Source organism: Peromyscus leucopus, chromosome 14, assembly GCF_004664715.2.
Source record: "Peromyscus leucopus breed LL Stock chromosome 14, UCI_PerLeu_2.1, whole genome shotgun sequence".
Lineage (NCBI taxonomy): Eukaryota > Metazoa > Chordata > Mammalia > Rodentia > Cricetidae > Peromyscus > Peromyscus leucopus.
The window spans coordinates 24,264,540-24,284,398 of NC_051075.1; the positions used below are offsets into that span (position 1 = coordinate 24,264,540).

A 19,859-nucleotide genomic window follows, 5' to 3' on the forward strand; every position below is an offset into this window, starting at 1 on the left:
AGGGATGGAACGTGAGCTGTGCGTTTTTACAGCCCGAGAGCCCGCACCCCTCAGCTATCTCACACTCACACACGCACTTCTGGTGTGACCAGCTCAGAAACCGGTGTGTCTGGTCTCCGCCCGGTACCCGGCTGCAGAGCGCCAGCTGCCGCCAGCGGCCGGGGTGATCGCCGCCAGCGCAGGTGGGGCGGCGCCCCGCGGTGGCCCCGCCCCCGGGCCCGCGGAAGCGGCGGAGGCTCCGCCCCGGGCCCGCAGTCCAGGCGCGCCTTCGCCGGGAGGGTGGGCTGTGTGCTGCGGGCCCGGCGGGCACCGGTGCGAGCCTCCGTGCGGGCGGTGGGGAGCGTCCCTCCGATCACCCTCCGTGTGGCCGCTGCCCGGGCCGGCGTGACGATGGACCGAGAGCCGGGCCGCGCGGCGGCGGCGGCGGGAGAAACGGAGGCGGCGGCCGCCGCGGCGTTCGGAGACGCGACGCGGCAGGTAGGTTGGCGGCGAGGGGCAGCCGCTGCCTCCGGTGCAGACCTCCGCTGGACGTTCCGGGGTTCTTCTCGGGGTCCCCATTTTGCTCGGACCGGGAGCGGCTGCCGAGGAGGGGCGCCGCGGCCTCCGCCGCCAGGGCTTTCCGGGGTGACGCTCCTTGCCACCGGTTGCGAGCGAGAGAAAACAGGCGTGTCCCGGAAAGGCTGCCCTTAAAGTCGCCGAAATTCAGGGGCGGCAACCCTGGGCTGCTCGGGCTGCGGGGTCGGCCTGGCGGTGGCCAGGGACCCGGGATTAGTGAATAGCAGATGCTCTGTGAGCATGCACTGTTGAGCTAGCTCTGTCTACTCTTACCCAGCCCAGGGCCCAGACTCGGGGAAACTGTGCCGTCTGCTCACTCTCGGGCATCAGTTAAGGTAGCCTGATCTGGACAACCCCTCGCTGAGACTTCTAGTCTTCAGTTCCACCTAATCCACTTATTAACGTCTGGAGATGGGTGTTATCCCCAGTTCACGGATGAGACGACCTGCACAGCCCAACACAGACATGAACTAACAGCAATTGTGAATCACAACGAGAGTTTGTCGACGGCTACCTTAAGACAGTAATATTTAATACAGTTAATCCTTTGTATAGAGCATTTCACCCTGTAAGTATAAAAATTACTAATGAAGTGTTTTGCATTCTTTTTAAATTTTATTTATGATTGGGTGTGAGGCGCTCAGCCAGTTGCGCCAAATGCAGTTCCTGCAGCCATCCCTCTCTTCATAGTGTCCCAAATCCAGAGGACAGTTGTGATTGGCCACACTGTAAATGCAAATCAGCCACTGGTGGCTGCTGGTGGTTGTCTCACTCAGCACTGGTTTAGAAGAGATTGCTTTAAAACCTCCTTCGGGAGTATGTATACTGGTGGCTGTTAAAAACTTTGAATTGCTTCTACTTCATGTAAGAAAGGTGCTTTTCCGGTAGCTTCATTTTTGAAAATAAGCCCTTGAATGTTGGCCAGACGCTTCTCCGAAACTACAGGTTGCTGAAGTGTGGGTCCGACTGTGACTTTGTCACTCTGTGTTGTAACATGCTAACAAAATCGGCTCTACAGAGCCGTTCCTGTGGAGTCTTACCCCCTACCCCTTCTCGCTATGTAGAAGGTGCAACACGTGAAGAGTTCTGGCTGGAAACGGTAGCTCACCCTTGTAATTCCAGCACTTAGGAGGATTGCGCCTGTGTGAGGCCAACCTGGCTGGGCTGCGGTGTTGAGAGTGCGATTGATGATGGTTGAGGGGAGACTCGAACTGTTGCCCGTGCCCCTTCAGGAGTGCAGTCCGCATGCGCGTCCCGCTGCCCTCCTGCTTTCGCGGCTGCTCTCACACAGTGGCAGAGGGAGCCTAGCAATACTCAGACCGCTTGCCTGTTATTTCAGGGCGGCTTCTTGCTTGGTTTAGTAATACTGAGTTGTGCTAACTTTTCCTGGGGAGGCACAATCACTCCAGATGGTCACCAAGGACACCCTGAAATACAAGTTCACCACGGTGCATCGTGGTGAGGCCAGGAGTTTATTGGGCTTTCTTTTCTTTTCTTTCTTTCTTTTTTTTTTTTTTTTTTTGGTTTTTCGAGACAGGGTTTCTCTGCGTAGCTTTGCGCCTTTCCTGGAACTCGCTTTGGAGACCAGGCTGGCCTCGAACTCACAGAGATCCGCCTGCCTCTGCCTCCCCAGTGCTGGGATTAAAGGCATGCACCACCACTGCCCAGCTTTATTGGACTTTCTTACAGAGTATCGATGGGTTACTCACAGGAGCATGGGTGACCCCAGACGGCTGCATCACCATCATGTCCCACCCCATCATGGGTGGTGATCTCATGGAGTCCCTCATTTAATCAGCCTTTTATTGCTGTGTAGTCTTGAATCTCCCAGAATTACTTGGTCGCTGGGAGAACGGAATGATAGCTGAAATTCTAGCTAAGGGTTTCCCAACCCTCCCTTCAACAGCTCCATTGACCTGGCCACCCCTGTGTTATCCTTTAGTTGCCGGGGCTAAGCATCATTCCAAAATGGCATCTGGTTACCATCAGAGGAAAAAAGTGCCAGACCACCGTGTTTTCATATGTGTGTGTATGCACATGTGTTCGGGTCCCTGAGGAGGCCAGGTAGAGTCGAATGCCTGGTGCTGGAGTTTCAGGCAGTGGTGGGCCACCTGACATGGTTGATGGGAACCGAACTCAGGTCCTTTGAAGAGTAGCAAGTGCTCTTAACTGCTGAGCCGTCTCTCTAGCCCCAGTTTTCATGGTCTCGATTTAAAAAAAAGAAAGGCCGGGCCGTGGTGGAGCACACCTTTAATCCCAGCACTTGGGAGGCAGAGCCAGGTGGATCTCTGTGAGTTCGAGGCCAGCCTGGTCTACAAAGTGAGATCCAGGAAAGGCACAAAGCTACACAGAGAAACCCTGTCTCGAAAAACAAAATAATAATAATAATAATAATAATAATAATAATAATAATTTAAACAGTAAGGGCTGTAGAGAAAAAGGTGAACCTCACAGGAATACCCCTGAGGCTTTTCTTCAAGTTACCACTCCACACATGAGGAAAGTATTTCTGTGTACGCATTGCGCTGCTTCCTTCTTTACATAGACTCACATCATGGATAGAGACTCCTGGAATTTACCAGGTTTTTTTTTTTTTTTTTTTTTTCCTTATCTTACTCACATTCCTGAAGTAAAAACACCTCTGGGAAGTCCAGGGGTTTGCCCAGTTTGAGGAAGAGGTCAGTGGGGAGCCGGGAGGAGGAAGATGCCGACATCTTTCTTATATTTCCTTCTCATGCTGTCACAGGAGAGAAACTCCATCCCGGCCTGGGGATTCATACCTGCAATGCTCACATTTGGGAGTCTGAGGCTGAAGGATCGCTGTGAATCTGAGGCCAGCTCAGTCTACATAATGAATTGTAGAGTAGCCTTGGCTACAGGGTGAGACCCTGTCTCCAAAGAGAAAGAAAGGAAAAGGCCAGCCCGAAGTACGACGCCGGCCAGGAGTAGAAACCGTAGACTCCCTCAGTGTTCTCAGTTGGGCGTTGGCCAGGCCACCTAGGATCTGATGTGACATTTTATACAGACTCTTTTCTGAATAGACTTTTAGCAGAATCTCAGCCTCGGTGCTATGGAGGGGCTCAGGTTTCAGCCCTTTATTTATTTAGCGCCTCTGTTACTGGGCAGAGCTTCGGCTGTTATTGTGCGCCAGGGACGCTTGTTGGCCAGAGGATATGGATCCTGCCCTGTGTTGCTAAATAACCTGGTTGAGGAAGGGGATAGAGTCATTCCAGGTGTTGTATTTATTTTAAAAGAAGGCCTGAGTGTTATGGGCATCTACAAAAAGACAATTTCTATTAAAAACAGGTCTTGTGGCCAGGTGTGGTGGCACATGCCTTTAATCTCAGTAACCAGGATGCAGAGGCCTGAGGGACTCTCTCTGTGAGTTGAAGTCAGCCTGGTCTACAGAGGGAGTTCCAGGACAGCCAGGAATAAGGGAGGGGGGGCACTGACCGATTCTGTCTTAAATACAAAACAAAAACCCCCACAGCTCCTGAGACTCAGGATTACGGTCTAGTTAACCATAAAGTATGGTTAATGGACGTGTTAGAAAATTGTGTTTTCAGATCTTTGGATGGTTTGAAAATGAAATTTGAAATTTGTATAACTGACAGTAAAATGTTTGTTAAGGTTTATTTTATGTGCATAAATGTTTTGCCTTTATGTATGTATGTGTGCCACATGTGTGCTTGGTAACGGAGCATCGGCCCCCCTGGGAGTAGAGTTATGGGGGGTTGTCAGCCATGATGTGGGCCCTGTGTAAGAACAACACGTGCTCTTACTTGCTGACCTGTTGATCCAGCCTGCCCCCACTCCCCAGTAAAATATTCTCCTATGCAGGTTTAGAATCTGTAAAAACGAAACGTCTGCAATCGTCAGAAAATAGTTTTTATTTATAATTGCTGAACATTTTGTACCAAGTTATTTTTTGGCTGGTTTTTCCTGGTCATGCCTCCCTTCACCACCCCACTCCCCAAGTTCAGGTTGGAAGCACACTCATGTCAGGAATTGTCTCTCATAGGCTTGTTACTTTCTAGTCTGGTTCACGAGCCATAGGCCAGGAGCCAGATCCAGGCCCTCCTCCTTTCCGTGATAAGTGTTTTTGGAATCCAGCCATGACCATTCATTATATAGTGTCCATATGAGTGGCTTCCCCTTGCCTGCTTTGCAGAGCTCACTTATGAAAGACACTAGCTGGTCTGCAAAACGTAAGACATTGACTACTTGGCCTTTAAGTTTGCTTAAAATGATAGGCCTGAAATTTGCAATTTCCTTTGTCAAAAACAATGGTTAATTTTTATTACGTGTGTGGGTGTTTTGCCTGAATGCATGTCTGTGTGCTTGCTGCCAAGAGCCCAGAAGAGGGTGTCAGAGTCCCGGGATCTGGAGTTCATGTGTGTACCCAGAACCTCTTAAGAGCAGCAAGTGTTGAGCCATCTCCATGTTCCTCTTTTGTCTGATCTGTAAGATAGGCTCTCATGTAGCTCAGGCTGGCCTCAGAGTTACTGTGTCGTGGAGACCGGCCCCAAACTCCTGATCCTCCTGGCTCTCCCTCCAAAATACTGAGATTATAGGCTTGCACTAACTACCACAGCTGTCCATTTAGGACATTTATATGAAATGAGATCATTAGAACAAGTCCAATGCAACTGAAAATCATTACATACCAAGAATGTTACTCAAAATTTGGTTTTATACTTACGTATTTTGGGTACTGCAAAAAACAACAAAACAGCTTTGTGAATCGTGTTTCAGGCTTTCTTTTGTAGATTTTAAAAATTGGCAAAAGTCAGGATTAACAAATTTTGGGCTAGTTCTTATGACTTAGATAGGACAAGTATGACAACTTGAGCTTCATCCCTGGAGGATACTTTTAAAAATAGCTTGTGATCCCAGCTCTGGGGAGGCAGAGGCGGCTGGGTACAGGGCTTGCTGGCCAGTCTGCCCTCTTTGGAGAGTTCAGAGCCAATGAGAGACCCTGTCTTAAAAAATAACAATGATGGATGACACCTTTGATTGTCCTCTGGTTCTACGTGCCAAACACATATATCACCCCCATCCCCACTACACACACACACACACACACACACACACACACACACACACACACACACACACCCTGCATTTCCCAAACTCTGAATAATCCCAATATTTGGTTGATAGACAAAGAAGGATCAGAAGTTCATAGTTATACTCAGCTACATGACAAGTTTAAGATTAGCCCAGACCAAACACACAAAACAAAAACAAAAACAAAACCTGAGTAAATAATTCCCTCAGAATGAAACTTGAATGTGTTTAGAATTTCATACGTAAGTAGTTTTTGTTTGTCTCCTTATGCAGACCAGACTGGCCTCAGAACTCATAGAGATCCGCCTGCTTCTACCTCTAGAGTGCTGAGATTAAAGGCATGTACCACCACACCAGTCTCCTATAAGTAGTTTTGAAATTTGTAGATCTCTTTGTTAAAAAACTGTTGCCACATATATACTAATGACCAAGTTATCTGAAAATTCGGGTATAGAACACTGAAGGCTTTTCAGATTTTATTTGCACAGTCTTTAAAATTCTCCCTAACCCCCAAGGCTGGAGGGATGGCTAGCAGTTAGGAATGCTTGTTGCTCCTGGAGAAAGAACGTGGATTTGGTTATCAGCACCCACATGGTGGCTCACAACCATCCATAACTCCCAGTCCAGGGGATCCAGTGTGGGCCAGGCATACATGACATGTACATGCATATTATGTAGGCAAAACAATCATATACATAAACATAAGTCTAAATAAGACTTTTCCCCATTATAAATGCCTTCTCCACATGAGCCCTTCATCTCTGTAGAGACTTACTGAATTTGGCACCTTCTTGGCCTTAAAAGGATTTAGGATTCCCGAAGTTTGTATCTTTTTTTTTTTTTTGGTTTTTCGAGACAGGGTTTCTCTGTGTAGCTTTGCGCCTTTTCCTGGAACTCACTTAGTAGCCCAGGCTGGCCTCAAACTCACAGAGTTCCGCCTGCCTCTGCCTCCCGAGTGCTGGGATTAAAGGCGTGCACCACCACCGCTCGGCTTGTATCTTTTTTTTTTTAATTGCTGAAGAATTTGTCTAGTTTCTTTGGTCTTTAAAATAAAGCAAATGGGCTGGAGAGATGGCTCAGCGGTTAAGAGCCCTGACTGCCCTTCTAGCGGAACCGGGTTCAATTCCCAGCACCTACGTGGCAGCTCACAACTGTCTGTAACTACAAGATCCGACACCCTCACACAGACATACATGCAGGCAAAACATCAATGCACATAAAATAAAAAATAAATAATTAAAAAATAAAGCAAACGTCTGTTAGGTATGCAATGAGAGAAAGACTCACTAGAAACTCATTTTCTTAATTTTTCATTCAAATAGATGAGTAATGAAAGAGGCTTTGAGAATGTAGAGCTGGGAGTCATCGGTAAGAAGAAGAAAGTTCCAAGGCGGGTCATCCACTTCGTCAGTGGCGAGACCATGGAAGAGTACAGCACCGATGAGGACGAAGTGGACGGCCTGGAGAAGAAAGAGGTGCTGCCCACTGTGGACCCGGTACGTGGGTGCTGAGGGCTGGCTTGGCTTGGTGAGTTTTTGCTCCTTGCACACTGCGTGGAAAGGACCATTTGAAGCTTAAATCAACCACATTCCTTATGATCTGGTAGAAAACATTATTTTTTACAAATATGGATGGAAATATTTCCAACATTTCCATAGCCCAGACCAGTTCTGCTCCTTTGTATCAGCGTTCTTTATCAGTGTTCGAATCCTAGTCCCTTTCCGTTCCTAAAGGAGTGTTCTTCAAGGTAACAAGGTCCATTGATCCCGTGTTTACAATGGCACCCCCGAGAAGTTCTGGTTTAGATGCTGGTTGGTCATGGTGCAGTGGCTTGTATAAGCTATATGCTAATGGCGGTATAGGCAATAAACCAATAAATGTTCTATGGTTAACCAGGCTCTCGAAAGTGCTATAAATAAAATGAAACCTAGAAACAAATTAGAGAATTAAAAAATTATATTTAAGACATGCTAATTTTTATAAGGTTTAGCTCAGTAAATTTTCCGGCTATTAAAAAAAAAATCAATTCCAGCTGGGTGGTGGTGGCGCACGCCTTTAATCCCAGCACTTGAGAAGCAGAGGCAGGTGGATCTCTGAGTTCAAGGCCAGCCTGGGCTACAGAGTGAGTTCCAGGACAGGCAAGGCTACACAGAGAAACCCTGTCTCAAATCCTCCCAACCCACGCCCCCAAATTCCACATCTCTAGTACAGAAAATATTCAAAGGATTGTACAATATCAGAGTAGCCAGGCATGTTGAATATTAGTGGTCCTCATCTAGTGGAAGGATTGTTTGGATAAATGTTTTCCTTTTCTAGTACTCTGAAGGGATTATAGTTGTCTTTTAAAATGTCTGTAAATATCCATGTTTTTAAAAGTCATTGTCAACTGGTGTGGCAGGAGGTACAGGCAGGAGGATCAGGAGTTCAGGACCAGTCCCAGCTACATAGCAAGTTTGAGGCTGTTCTGGGCTACATAAGACCCTGTCTCAAAGGAGGAAAAAACAAAAACAAAAAAACATTGTCTCAAAAGTTAATCTGTAGAAACAAGAGTGGTACATTGTCATAGAAAGCATGAATCCTGCCCCCCTCCCCACAGGGTTTCTCTGTGTAGCTTTGGAGCCTTTCCTGGATCTCGCTCTGTAGACCAGGCTGGCCTCGAACTCACAGAGATCCCCCTGTCTCTGCCTCCTGAGGGCTGGGATTACCACTCTGGTCTACAGAGCGAGTTCCAGGACAGCCAGGGCTGTTTTATGGAGAAACCCTGTCTCAGAAAACCAAAAAGAAAGAAAGCATGAAGAATTCTTAGCACCCGTGGATTGAGTCTTTTTAAAAGGGCTTCTTGAATGCCCTGCCTCTATGCCACCCAAATCCACCCGTGTAGAGTATAGTGTTTGTCGTGATTAGCATGTTCTCAGGTATGCACAGCCACAGTCAGTTTTTGCACGTTTATGTCGTCTTGAAAAGCTTTAGTTCACTTTCTCCCTCCATGTCCTACCTCATTCCTAGCAGCCACTCATTTTTCTGTCTGTACAGAGGCTTCCCTATCATGAATAGACGTGTGTTCTTTCTGACTGTCTTCTTTCATTTAGCGTGATGTTTTCAAGGTTCATTCATGTTATAGCATGTGTTGGTACTCTGTTCCTTTTTATAATATCATTATATTACACAGTATCCAAATAATACCCTATCGTGTGAATACACGGCATTTTTTTTACGTTCCTGTGTTGGTTAATGGAAACTCTGGTTGTTTATGCCATTTGGCTCGTATGATTATTGCGCTATGAATACAGGCTTTTGTGTCGCTGTGATTTTTATGTCTGGGGTCTGTAGCCAGGAGTGGAGTTGTTAACTGTTACATTTGAGGAACTTTGTCCAGTCACTTTTCATGGTGGCTGTACCATTTCTCATTCTTTTTAAAATTTTCTTTTTCAGATTTATCTATTATGTATACAGTGTTCTATCTGCATGTTTACCTGCATGCTAGACGTGGGCATCAGGTATCATTACAGATGGTTGTGAGCCACCATGTGGTTGCCGAGAATTGAACTCAGGACCTCTGGAAGAGCAGTCAGTGCTCTTAACCTCTGAGCCATCGCTCCAGCCCCTTGATTTTTTTTTTAACTTTTATTTTTATTTTGTGTGTATGGGTGTTTTGCTTGCCTGCATGTATGTTCATGTACAATGTGTGCATGGTGTCTCCTGAGTGCTGGGATTTAAGGTGTGTGCCACCACACTTGGCTAGAGATTTAATTCTTCTGTTTATTTTTAAAGTTTTATAGTATCAGCCTGGGCAAGGAAAGTCCCAAGTTCAAGGCCAGCATAGGGGCCACAGTGAGGTTCAGGCCGGCCCGGGCTGCATAGTGAAGCGTTCTGCGTAGAGTTTGTACATTCAGGTCTTGGTTCTGTGTTTGTTTTGAGACAACCTGTAGCCCAGGCTTGTCCAGAATCCAAGAGTCTTAGCCTCTTAAGTGACGAGATGACAACGTGCTCAGTCGCAAGCAACCACGTCTGTTCTGAGTTAGTTTTCTGTATGATATGGGTCAGGTCAGACTTCCTACCTCGTCATGTGACTTTCCAGACTTCACAGTGTAAAGTCAACTTTCTGCCTTTGAGTGGTGGCTTAGCCCCAGTGCTGTGAGGAGACACCATGACCACGGCAACTCTTTTTTCCTTTTTTTAAAATATTTACTTGAGCCAGCCTGGGCTTCCAAGGCGCAAAGCTACACAGAGAAACCCTGTCTTGAAAAACCAAAAAAAAAAAAAAAAATTACTTGTATTATTTTTTAATTGTGTATGTTGTCTTATGTGGGAGTATGCATACATGAGTGCCTAGGAACTCCTGGAACTAGAATTACAGGCAATGTTGAGTCTCCATGTGGGTGCTGGGAATTGAACTCAGGTCCTCTGGAAGAGCAGCCAGTGCTCTTAACCACTGAGCTATCTCTCCACCCCCTTAGCATACTTTTTAACAGTTGGAAGACATGAATCTATTGTCTTTTTCCTTTTTTTTTTTTTTTTGACAGGGTCTCACTATGTAGCCTTGACTGCCCTGGAACTTACTCTGTAGACCAGGCTGACCTCAGACTTGGGATTCTCCTTCCTGAGAGTTGAGGTTAGGTGTGCATGACCACTCCTAGCTAGGGTTATTCCTCTCGCACAATAAAAGGCCAGTGAAACAATCCAGGCCAGGATGGGCACTCCCATGGCAACTCTTACAAAGGAAAGCGTTCAGCTGAGGCCTGGCTTTTAGTTTTAGAGGGCTTGTCCATTGTAATCATGGTGAGAAGCATGGCGGCACATAGGCAGACATGGTGCTGGAGAATTAGCTGAGAGTTACATCCTGAGCTGATGGTAGACACACACACACACACACACACACACTCATACTCACACTCACTGGACTTCTGAAACCTCAAAGCTCACCTCCAGTGACACACATCCTCCATCAAGGTTACACCTCCCAATTCTTTCAAACAACGCCATTCCCCGGTGACCAGGCCTTCACATCTGTGAGCCTGTGGGGGCCGTTCTCGTTCAAACCACCACCCATGGTCTCGGGGCCTTGTTGAGTCCTTTGACTATCGAATTTGGTTTTATTCTGGACTTTTATTTAGTCCTCCACCAGGTCTGTGAATCTGTTCTTGTGTCAGGGCCTTTCCTAGCCTCTGGTCTTCCAGAGCACTGTGCCTGGAGCACTGGGCACAGGTGTGCTCTCCTGTGTCTGGAGCCCTGGGCACAGGTGTGTTCTCCTATGTCTGGAGCACTGGGCACAGGTGTGCTCTCCTGTGTCTGGAGCCCTGGGCACAGGTGTGCTCTTCTATGTCTGGAGCACTGGGCACAGGTGTGTTCTCCTGTGTCTGGAGCACTGAGCACAGGTGTGCTCTCCTATGTCTGGAGCACTGGGCACAGGTGTGCTCTCCTATGTCTGGAGCCCTGGGCACAGGTGTGTTCTCCTATGTCTGGAGTACTGGGCACAGGTGTGCTCTCCTGTGTCTGGAGCCCTGGGCACAGGTGTGCTCTCCTATGTCTGGAGCCCCGGGCACAGGTGTGTTCTCCTATGTCTGGAGCACTGGGCACAGGTGTGCTCTCCTATGTCTGGAGCACTGAGCACAGGTGTGTTCTCTTGTGTCTGGAGCCCCGGGCACAGGTGTGCTCTCCTGTGTCTGGAGCCCCGGGCACAGGTGTGCTCTCCTATGTCTGGAGCACTGGGCACAGGTGTGCTCTCCTATGTCTGGAGCCCCGGGCACAGGTGTGCTCTCCTATGTCTGGAGCACTGAGCACAGGTGTGCTCTCCTGTGTCTGGAGCACTGGGCACAGGTGTGTTCTCCTGTGTCTGGAGCCCTGGGCACAGGTGTGCTCTCCTATGTCTGGAGCCCTGGGCACAGGTGTGCTCTCCTATGTCTGGAGCCCTGGGCACAGGTGTGCTCTCCTGTGTCTGGAGCACTGGGCACAGGTGTGCTCTCCTGTGTCTGGAGCACTGGGCACAGGTGTGCTCTCCTGTGTCTGGAGCAATGAGCACAGGTGTGCTCTCCTGTGTCTGGAGCCCTGGGCACAGGTGTGCTCTCCTATGTCTGGAGCCCTGAGCACAGGTGTGCTCTCCTATGTCTGGAGCCCTGAGCACAGGTGTGCTCTCCTGTGTCTGGAGCACTGAGCACAGGTGTGCTCTCCTATGTCTGGAGCACTGGGCACAGGTGTGCTCTCCTATGTCTGGAGCCCTGGGCACAGGTGTGCTCTCCTATGTCTGGAGCCCTGGGCACAGGTGTGCTCTCCTGTGTCTGGAGCACTGAGCACAGGTGTGCTCTCCTATGTCTGGAGCACTGGGCACAGGTGTGCTCTCCTATGTCTGGAGCACTGGGCACAGGTGTGCTCTCCTATGTCTGGAGCACTGGGCACAGGTGTGCTCTCCTATGTCTGGAGCACTGGGCACAGGTGTGCTCTCCTATGTCTGGAGCACTGAGCACAGGTGTGCTCTCCTATGTCTGGAGCACTGGGCACAGGTGTGCTCTCCTGTGTCTGGAGCACTGGGCACAGGTGTGCTCTCCTATGTCTGGAGCACTGAGCACAGGTGTGCTCTCCTATGTCTGGAGCACTGGGCACAGGTGTGCTCTCCTGTGTCTGGAGCACTGGGCACAGGTGTGTTCTCCTGTAGATTTTGAAAATCTGAGTCCTGGGCCTGTTTGTATTTTCCTCTCTTCTAGATTGTTCCGACTGTTCTAGGTCCCTTAAATACTGTGTGACTTTTAGAATTAGATTGTTAATTTCTGAAGAGGAGGTAGTGGACATTGTGTTGAATCTCTAGGTCTGTTGAGGGCAGTGGTTCTCAACCTGTAGATTGCAAACCTCACAAGGGTCACATATTAGCTATTTACATTATGATTCATAACATGAGCAAAGTTACAGTTGGGGGAAGCAGTGAGATAACTATGGTTGGGATCACAACTGTAACATGAGGAGCTGTATTAAGGGGTCCCAGCATTAGGGAGGTTGAGAGCCACTGATTTAGGGAGTATGGCCATACTATTATCCACAGAGTTGTTTTAAAACCAAAGTCTTGACAGGGAAGACTAGAGACACATTTTTGGAAGAAAAGAAATTTTGGGGTTTTACCTGTAAGCTAAAAATCCTTGAAGACCCGCAGTGCAGCCCCAGAGGCAACTTTTAGATGGCGGTGGTGGCAGTGATGCTAGGGGTGGTGACATGGCCCTGTGATTTGGGGTCAGCAATATCCGTGTCCAAATAACGGGCTGGCTAAGGGCCTTCTACGTAATTGTGGGTGACGACGGGTGCCGTCGGCCTCCTCAGCCGGAGCAGGGTTCTTGGGTCATCCTCGCTTTAGTGTTGGCAGCTACTGTCTCTAGAAACAACTGCAGGAGAGCCGAGTGAGAACATCACCGACTCCTTGGGTTTTCATCTGAACCAGCACAGTGCTTGGCACACTCTGTGTGGGGTGGGGTGGGGGCGGGGTTAACTCATTTGTACACATGGGGGTGGAGGGGGCGCGGCGGCGGCTGGAGATCAGCCTCCAGTGTTGTTCTCAGGAGTCAAGGTTTCTCCCTGGACCTGGAGCTTGTCACCTAGGGTAGGCTGGCTGGCCAGCGAGCCCCAGCAGTTTTCCTGCCTCTCCCTGCTGGGATTACAAGTGCGGGCCACTGGGCCGAGCTGCTTTCATGGGGTCTGGGAATCGAACTCAGGTCCTCAGCTTGCATGGCGAGCACTTCACCAGCTGCGTTATCTCCTCAACCCCAGCAGACCTACTTTTCATCACAAGATGGGCTCTACTCAGTCTTTTTGGAGACGGCATCCTCTGTGTAGCTCAGGCTGGCTTGGAACTTGATAGATAGACCAGGCTTGCCTCAAACTTAAAGTGTAATTATTCTGGCAGTGCCTTCCAAGTGCTGGGCTAAAATTATATGTATGCACATCTGGCTTACTCAGTCTTCATAGATGTTCTGGTTGGCTTTTTAATGCCTTTGTAATCATGAATATATCAGCCGGGTGGTGGTGGCGCACGCCTTTAATCCCAGCACTCTGGAGGCAGAGCCGGGTGGATCTCTGTGAGTTCGAGGCCAGCCTGGTCTACAGGGCGAGATCCAGGATAGGCACCAAAACTATAACAGAGAAACCCTGTCTCGAAAAACCACACACACACACACACACACACACAAATCACGAATATATCTGCAAAAAAAGAAAACAAATTTTTCTTTCTTCTTGAAAGAAATTTAAAAGCAAGTATTAATGTATCCAAATGCAGGCTCTATATAAACAAAAATATTGGTCCAGTGAAGCACGCCTGTAGTGTCAATTCTATCAATAAAAGCACAGTTATCTTAGGCAACCTTCACACAAGCAAGACCCAAGATTAGTCTGCTGCAGGGAGCATTCTGCCAGCGGTCCTTGCCATATGCACTGAACGGTCTTGGGTGTGCACACTCATCCCATTTCTATCCTTTAAGAGAACAATGCAACCGGCCTTGATGTCGGCCTTGATGTCGCACGCCTTTAATCCCAGCACTTGGGAGGCAGAGGCAGGGGGATCTCTCTGAGTTCGAGGCCAAGCTGGTCTACAGAGTGAGTTTCAGGACCCTGAGAACCTGTGGATATGTTGGCTAGGCATATTCACAGCATTCTCTCTGTTAATGGTGCTCCTTCTTTGATGTCCTTATGAAGACAAAAAAAGCAAGACAGGACGAAGGCTGTAGAAGTGGTGGGTAGCACAGACTGAGTTACAGTGCCATTCTATTGCTAAATCTGGTTTTGGTCCTTCCGTGGGTAAAGGTGGTGGTAATTATATGGAATAAGATGCAGTATTTGTGGAATTTGGACGTCAGTACTTACGTTTTTATCTGACTGGATTCCTCCCTATGGAATGCCTTCTGTGCGTACTAATTATTTGACCAGTTACTCTGGTCTGAAGAGAATGACTATCGGAAGAATGTTGCTAACCTGACTTCTTGTTGCAGACAAAACTTCCCTGGGGCCCCTACTTGTGGTTTTACATGCTCCGGGCTGCCACGTCAACCCTCTCAGGTATTGCTCTTCTGTTTGACTAGTGTATGATTGCTCTAGAAAGTTCTGCACACGGGAGCGTTCCCAAACAGGATGTCTCCACTGAAGAAGAAACTAGATAGGGAACCACTTTGCCCTCCCCAGGTGGCCAGCTAGCATTGGAAACTATTACTCTACCTGTACAAATGTTCCTCGGTTTACAGTTGTGTTAAAAAAGCGAACAAGGGCCAGCAAGTTGGCCCAGGCAGGCAGAGGTGCTTGCCACCAAACTGACCAGCAGATTTGACCCCTGGAATCCCATCAGGAAGAGCTCGTTCCTACCGAGTTGTCCTCTGACCTCCGTTTTGGCCCCCTTAGTATAGTAATAAAAACTACCCTGGACCATGGCACCGTTAACGTGGACAGGATGTCGTATTTTGAGCCCTGTCACCGTCCATTCCGTTACCTCACCATTTGGTTTCCTGCCGCTGTTAATCCCATTGTGTCCCGCGCTTATTCTAAAGCCTTATTATAAACCATTCATATTTTAATTTTTATTAAAATTTAATTTCTTCCTAGCATCTTACCATTTTATTCTTTGTTATGTAGCTATGGGGATTCACAGTTTCCTCCGTGTAATTTTTTTATGGTGCTGAGGACTGAACCTACCCTGTACATCCTAGGCAAAAACTCTTCCACTGAGCTATGTCCCAGCAATATTTCACTTCTTAAATGGAAATGTAACCGATATTTGAAGGAAGTGAATTATCAATTTATGCAACTATGCAAATAATTTTAAACCATAAAACGTAACTGTTTCTGGGGCTGGAGAGATGGCTCAGAGGTTAAGCACACTGGCTGCTCTTCCAGAGGTTTTGAGTTCAATTCCTGGCAACCCCGTGGTGGCTCACAACCATCTGTAATGAGATCTGGTGCCCTCTTCTGGCATGAAGACATGTAGCCAGAACACTGTATACATAATAAATAAATAAATAAAAATCTTTAAAGCTTACTGTTTCCAATTAACTGCTTGATAACTTCTGTCAATTGCTCTTACTAGAGCAAATCGTGGCTGGTATTTGAGCTAACATTTACTGAGCATGTATTGTGGTCATGGCTGGCGACAGAAGAGTACAAGCTGTACACACAGCTCTGTATTTGAATGTTAGCTCTTGTATCTGCTTTGGCGACTTCTTTAGGTCTTGTAAGCCTGACCTCTCATTGCCTGCCGGAGCCTTCTGTATTAGGTGCTGACTTGGTGGGACAGAACACACAGAAAAGCAGCTTAGGGGCTTGTTCTGGATCACAGCCGAGGGAGGGGGCCACACCATGAGGAGGCCATGGCAGGACCGTCCTCCCTTTTCTCCTCACTGATAATTACAGTGCCTGGTGAGAATTGTGAAGCCAGACTGTGGCTGGCCTAGCACACATCTGATCCAGCACTGTGGAAGCTGGTGCGGGGTCGTTGACTAAATACTCTGAATACACTTGCTACATAGTGAGACTGTTCTCAAAACAAACATGCCCAAATAGGAATGTGAGCAGACTGGGTGTCCAGGACAGACGTGAGGAGACAGGGTGATACATTTATTGGGTTTAAGGATAAAACAGTAACTCTTGTATTCTTAGTATTACATAAAATGCTCAAGAGATGTTTATGAATTGTATGTCTCTTAATTTTTGTATCTTTAGTGTGTGACTTTCTTGGAGAGAAGATTGCATCTGTTTTGGGCATCAGCACCCCCAAATACCAATATGCCATTGATGAGTATTACCGGATGAAGAAGGAGGTGTGTCTCCTTTTTTTCACTTTATTGATGGTTTGCCCGAGGCTTGATGAGCTCCATAATGAGTGTGTGGATGCTCTGGGAGCCAAAAAGGTAGCTCCTGTGGTCTTTGCAGTGGCAGACATCGAACACAGGACCTTACACATCCCAGACAAGGGCTCGGCCACTGAAGATAGCTTATTTAGTTTGTTAAGTTAACATATTTTAGAATTCTTCAAAATTCAGATTTCCTAAGGTAAATGTATAAAACTTATTGCTGGGCGGTGGTGGTGCACGCCTTTAATCCCAGCATTCGGGAGGCAGAGGCAGGTGGATCTCTGTGAGTTCGAGTCCAGCCTGGTCTACAGAGTGAGTTCCAGGACAGGCTCCAAAAGCTACACAGAGAAACCGTCTCAAAAAAAACAACAAAACTTAAGCTGGGTTTTGTCTGCCAGTGCTAAGTGAGTAGTTTCGTGTGTATTAATTTGATCTTTAGATACCTTTGGTATTTTCGCTTTAATTTAAAAATGAAGACACACCAGCCAGCCTGTGTAAGTAGTGAGGTAGTTACCCAGCCCCCCAGCCTCAAGTCCCTGTCAGCATGAGAACCGCACCTCCCCTTAGGGTTAGTGTATAAAATGCTCAGAACAGCGCCTCGTGCACACCGGGAAGCACACAGTAAACCAGAGTGTGTTGCTCTCCTTCAAGTGACTCAAGAGCAGCAGGTGAGGTAAAGCCAGAGGAGGCATGAACACAGGGTGTGGGTCCAGTGAACGGCGACCAGCTTTGTTCTTGGAGGCTGAACCCGGAGGCCAGCCTAGGAGGATCACCTTTATTCTGTCGTGTGGCTCCACGCATGGTTTTAAAACCCAAAGACAAACAAGCAAACACCGCGAGCCGTGTTCGAGGCTCCTGAGCTGCCAGCCCTCTTCAGTAGCTTCTCAAGTCCGTCCCACCTCAGATGAGATGATCCTCGCGAGAGGTCACCCCTGTACTGACTTGTGTCTCGGTCCAGATACAGAGCCACCTCCTCTCGAACTGCACAGGTCTGAACCAGGGTTGGCTGGCTCTGTAGGGCGGCCTTCTGTATCACCCTCTCTACGTCAGCCTCCTGCTAGACTGCAGAGTTCTTGAGGGCAGGAACCGGATGATCTGCACCTTGATTGGGTGCTTAGGGAAAAACTAGCCATGCTATACCATTTAATGAATGAACCACCCTGTTAACTAACCAGGATGACACCGTATAATTAAAGGGTCACGGTAGGTAGCTCATGTATTACTTTATTGGGTAAGTGAAGGTAGCCAAGCGAAGGAGTGCTGGGCTGTCCACCTCTGAAAGTAACCATTTTACTTTGTGAACAGGGGAGAGGACAGGCTTGTTTGGGGGGTGGTAGTTCTCTCTCTCAGCCCCCTCCGTCCCCATGTGTGGTACTAGGGATGAAACCTAGATCCTTATATACGTTAGGGGTGCACTGAGCCACCCCCCCCAGAAGTGTGTACATTAGACATGACACTCAAGTTTGGCTTGTGAAGAAAAAGATGCTACTGCGAGAAGAAATACTTGTTCCCTTGTGGCCATTAGTATTTTAACTCCCGACATTTCCCATTTTTTTAGGAGGAGGAGGAGGAGGAAGAAAATAGGATGTCTGAAGAAGCAGAAAGACAGTACCAGCAAAACAAGAGGCAGGCTGATTGCACTGTACAGACAGATCAACCGGAGACGGTGGTGGCCAGCTCATTTGTGAACATCAACTTTGAAATGGAGGAGGGCTGTGGAGGACTCCAGGAGAGCAAAGAGCAGGCGGCCTCTGTCCCACCGTAGAACGAAAGGACTGTATAGAGAGTGCTACCCTAAAGCTCAATCAGGAACTCTTCACATCTTATTTAGTGGGGCTTGAAACAACTATTTATATTTTAAATTATTAGGGGAAAATCTTTCTTTGTTCTTATGCTTTGTCTGTCACAGTCAGATCTGAAGTTGGGATGTTTTTATTATGAGTTAAATTAGCCCTGCGCCCGCCCCCCTCTTCCACATACACTGACCAGTGCTAAGCCCAGTGCTTTGGTAAGACATCGTTAGCATGGCATGGTCACACACACCTTTAATCCTAGCACAGAGAGGCGGGGGCTGGTGGTTCTGTGTGAGTTCAAGGCCCACCTGGTCAACATAATGAGCTCCAGCCTAGCCCATGAGACCCTGTCTCAAAAAAACCAAAAAATAAAGGTGTTCCACATTAAAAGGGGAGTTAATTTGTTCCTTGAGATTTCTGGTTTTGGGGCATTTGTTTAAAAAAAAGGGTAAGTATTGACTAATTGTCTTTGGAGCTAATAATCCTAACAGCCTCAGACTAAAGTACCCTACATTGCCTCATGCAGTCCTTCCTTGCATTTAACATACCTGCCCATTAATTTCACACTAGGATGGTTCAGAGTGTGCAATAAAGGGAGCAAGATGGAGGCACTGGATTTCCTTTGTTGAGACGGTTTTATGGGAAGTGTTGAATGTGCTACTCTGAATCTTAAGATGGGTTTCATTTTCACCACAAGCCACTCTTGTATTTTTCAGTAGTTAATAACTTGCTCTAGTCACAGAGTAGCACTAGTTACCGAGTGAATTTGTAGTTCCCTCAGGTGTTGGGCCCTCGTGACCCCCACGTGGCTGGCACCTTGGGTGTGTCTCACTCAGTCCTCTCTGCATCAGGTAGGGTCGCTGGGGATGAACCGCTCAGTCTACTTTTGTTCACCGTTCTGAAGTCACGGTAGTAAGCTGGGCAGTTGACGCGAACCAGGTTTGGTCCTCTCTCTACTAGGTTATTCCTTTACAAAGTTGTGTAATATGAAGCAAATTTTGAGAAATATTCCTATATGTGTTCAGAACCTTTTATATGTATAACTCTGATTTATAACCAAATGTGGATAAAGAGAAATGTGGACAATGTTTTAGATGCTGATCTTTTTTTTAAAAGCCTTCTCATAGCTTTTAGAAATTAACACTTATAAACTGGCCTTCTAAGTAGCATGACATTTTCCATCTTCAATGTGTGTACATTTCAGACATGGATAGGTGAGCATAATTGTAGAGACTTGCCAGTGGACCTCTCAGTAAGTTCAACAGAAAGCTGGATTTTAAACTGAATATTCAAAGTTTGAGTCAGTTTCAGCTGGACTGAAATTTGTAAGGCTCAGCAAGTATGGAGTCTTCCTTGGAGTCGTGGGCTGGTGAGCTGGCTCCCTTCATATGCATACGATGTGACTTAGTTTAGAGATTGTGTAACTAGTGACACTATCAGTTAGCTTCCTAAACCAGTCTCAGTTGATATGGCCTGACCTCTGCCTCTTGACTTGTTTTTAACAAACTTTGAGACCATGCCACCACCTCAGACCCTAACTTGTTGGGAGGTGAAGGCAGGTGGTCTGAGGCATCTCTCCCGACGCTGCACCTCAGACTTGACCACAGCCTCTGATTGCAGAAGGAGGGGA

The 19,859-nt window shown here is 47.5% G+C and overlaps 1 protein-coding gene across 2 annotated transcripts; it reads left to right on the forward strand.

The window, feature by feature from the left end:
* The first annotated feature begins 242 nt into the window (after window positions 1–242).
* Fam177a1 (family with sequence similarity 177 member A1) lies at window positions 243–19,324 on the forward strand. Of its 2 annotated transcripts, none has more exons than XM_028869721.2 (5): window positions 243–477; window positions 6,948–7,121; window positions 14,589–14,655; window positions 16,306–16,403; window positions 17,995–19,324. In XM_028869721.2, exons 1-5 carry the CDS (start codon window positions 391–393, stop codon window positions 18,199–18,201), a joined length of 633 nt encoding a protein of 210 aa, XP_028725554.1. In that variant the 5' UTR covers window positions 243–390; the 3' UTR covers window positions 18,202–19,324. The 2 variants fall into 2 exon arrangements, with proteins under 2 accessions (XP_028725554.1, XP_028725555.1); XM_028869722.2 differs by lacking the exon at window positions 243–477 and adding an exon at window positions 872–1,123.
* The last annotated feature ends 535 nt before the right edge of the window (window positions 19,325–19,859 follow it).

Bases quoted from the DNA above. Each gene is read 5' to 3' on its own strand.
- Fam177a1 (XM_028869721.2), top strand. From the start codon at position 391: ATGGACCGAGAGCCGGGCCGCGCGGCGGCGGCGGCGGGAGAAACGGAG. The intron at 478-6,947 runs GTAGGTTGGCGG...TCATTCAAATAG, and splicing joins TCGGAGACGCGACGCGGCAG to ATGAGTAATGAAAGAGGCTT. The intron at 16,404-17,994 runs GTGTGTCTCCTT...CCATTTTTTTAG, and splicing joins ATTACCGGATGAAGAAGGAG to GAGGAGGAGGAGGAGGAAGA.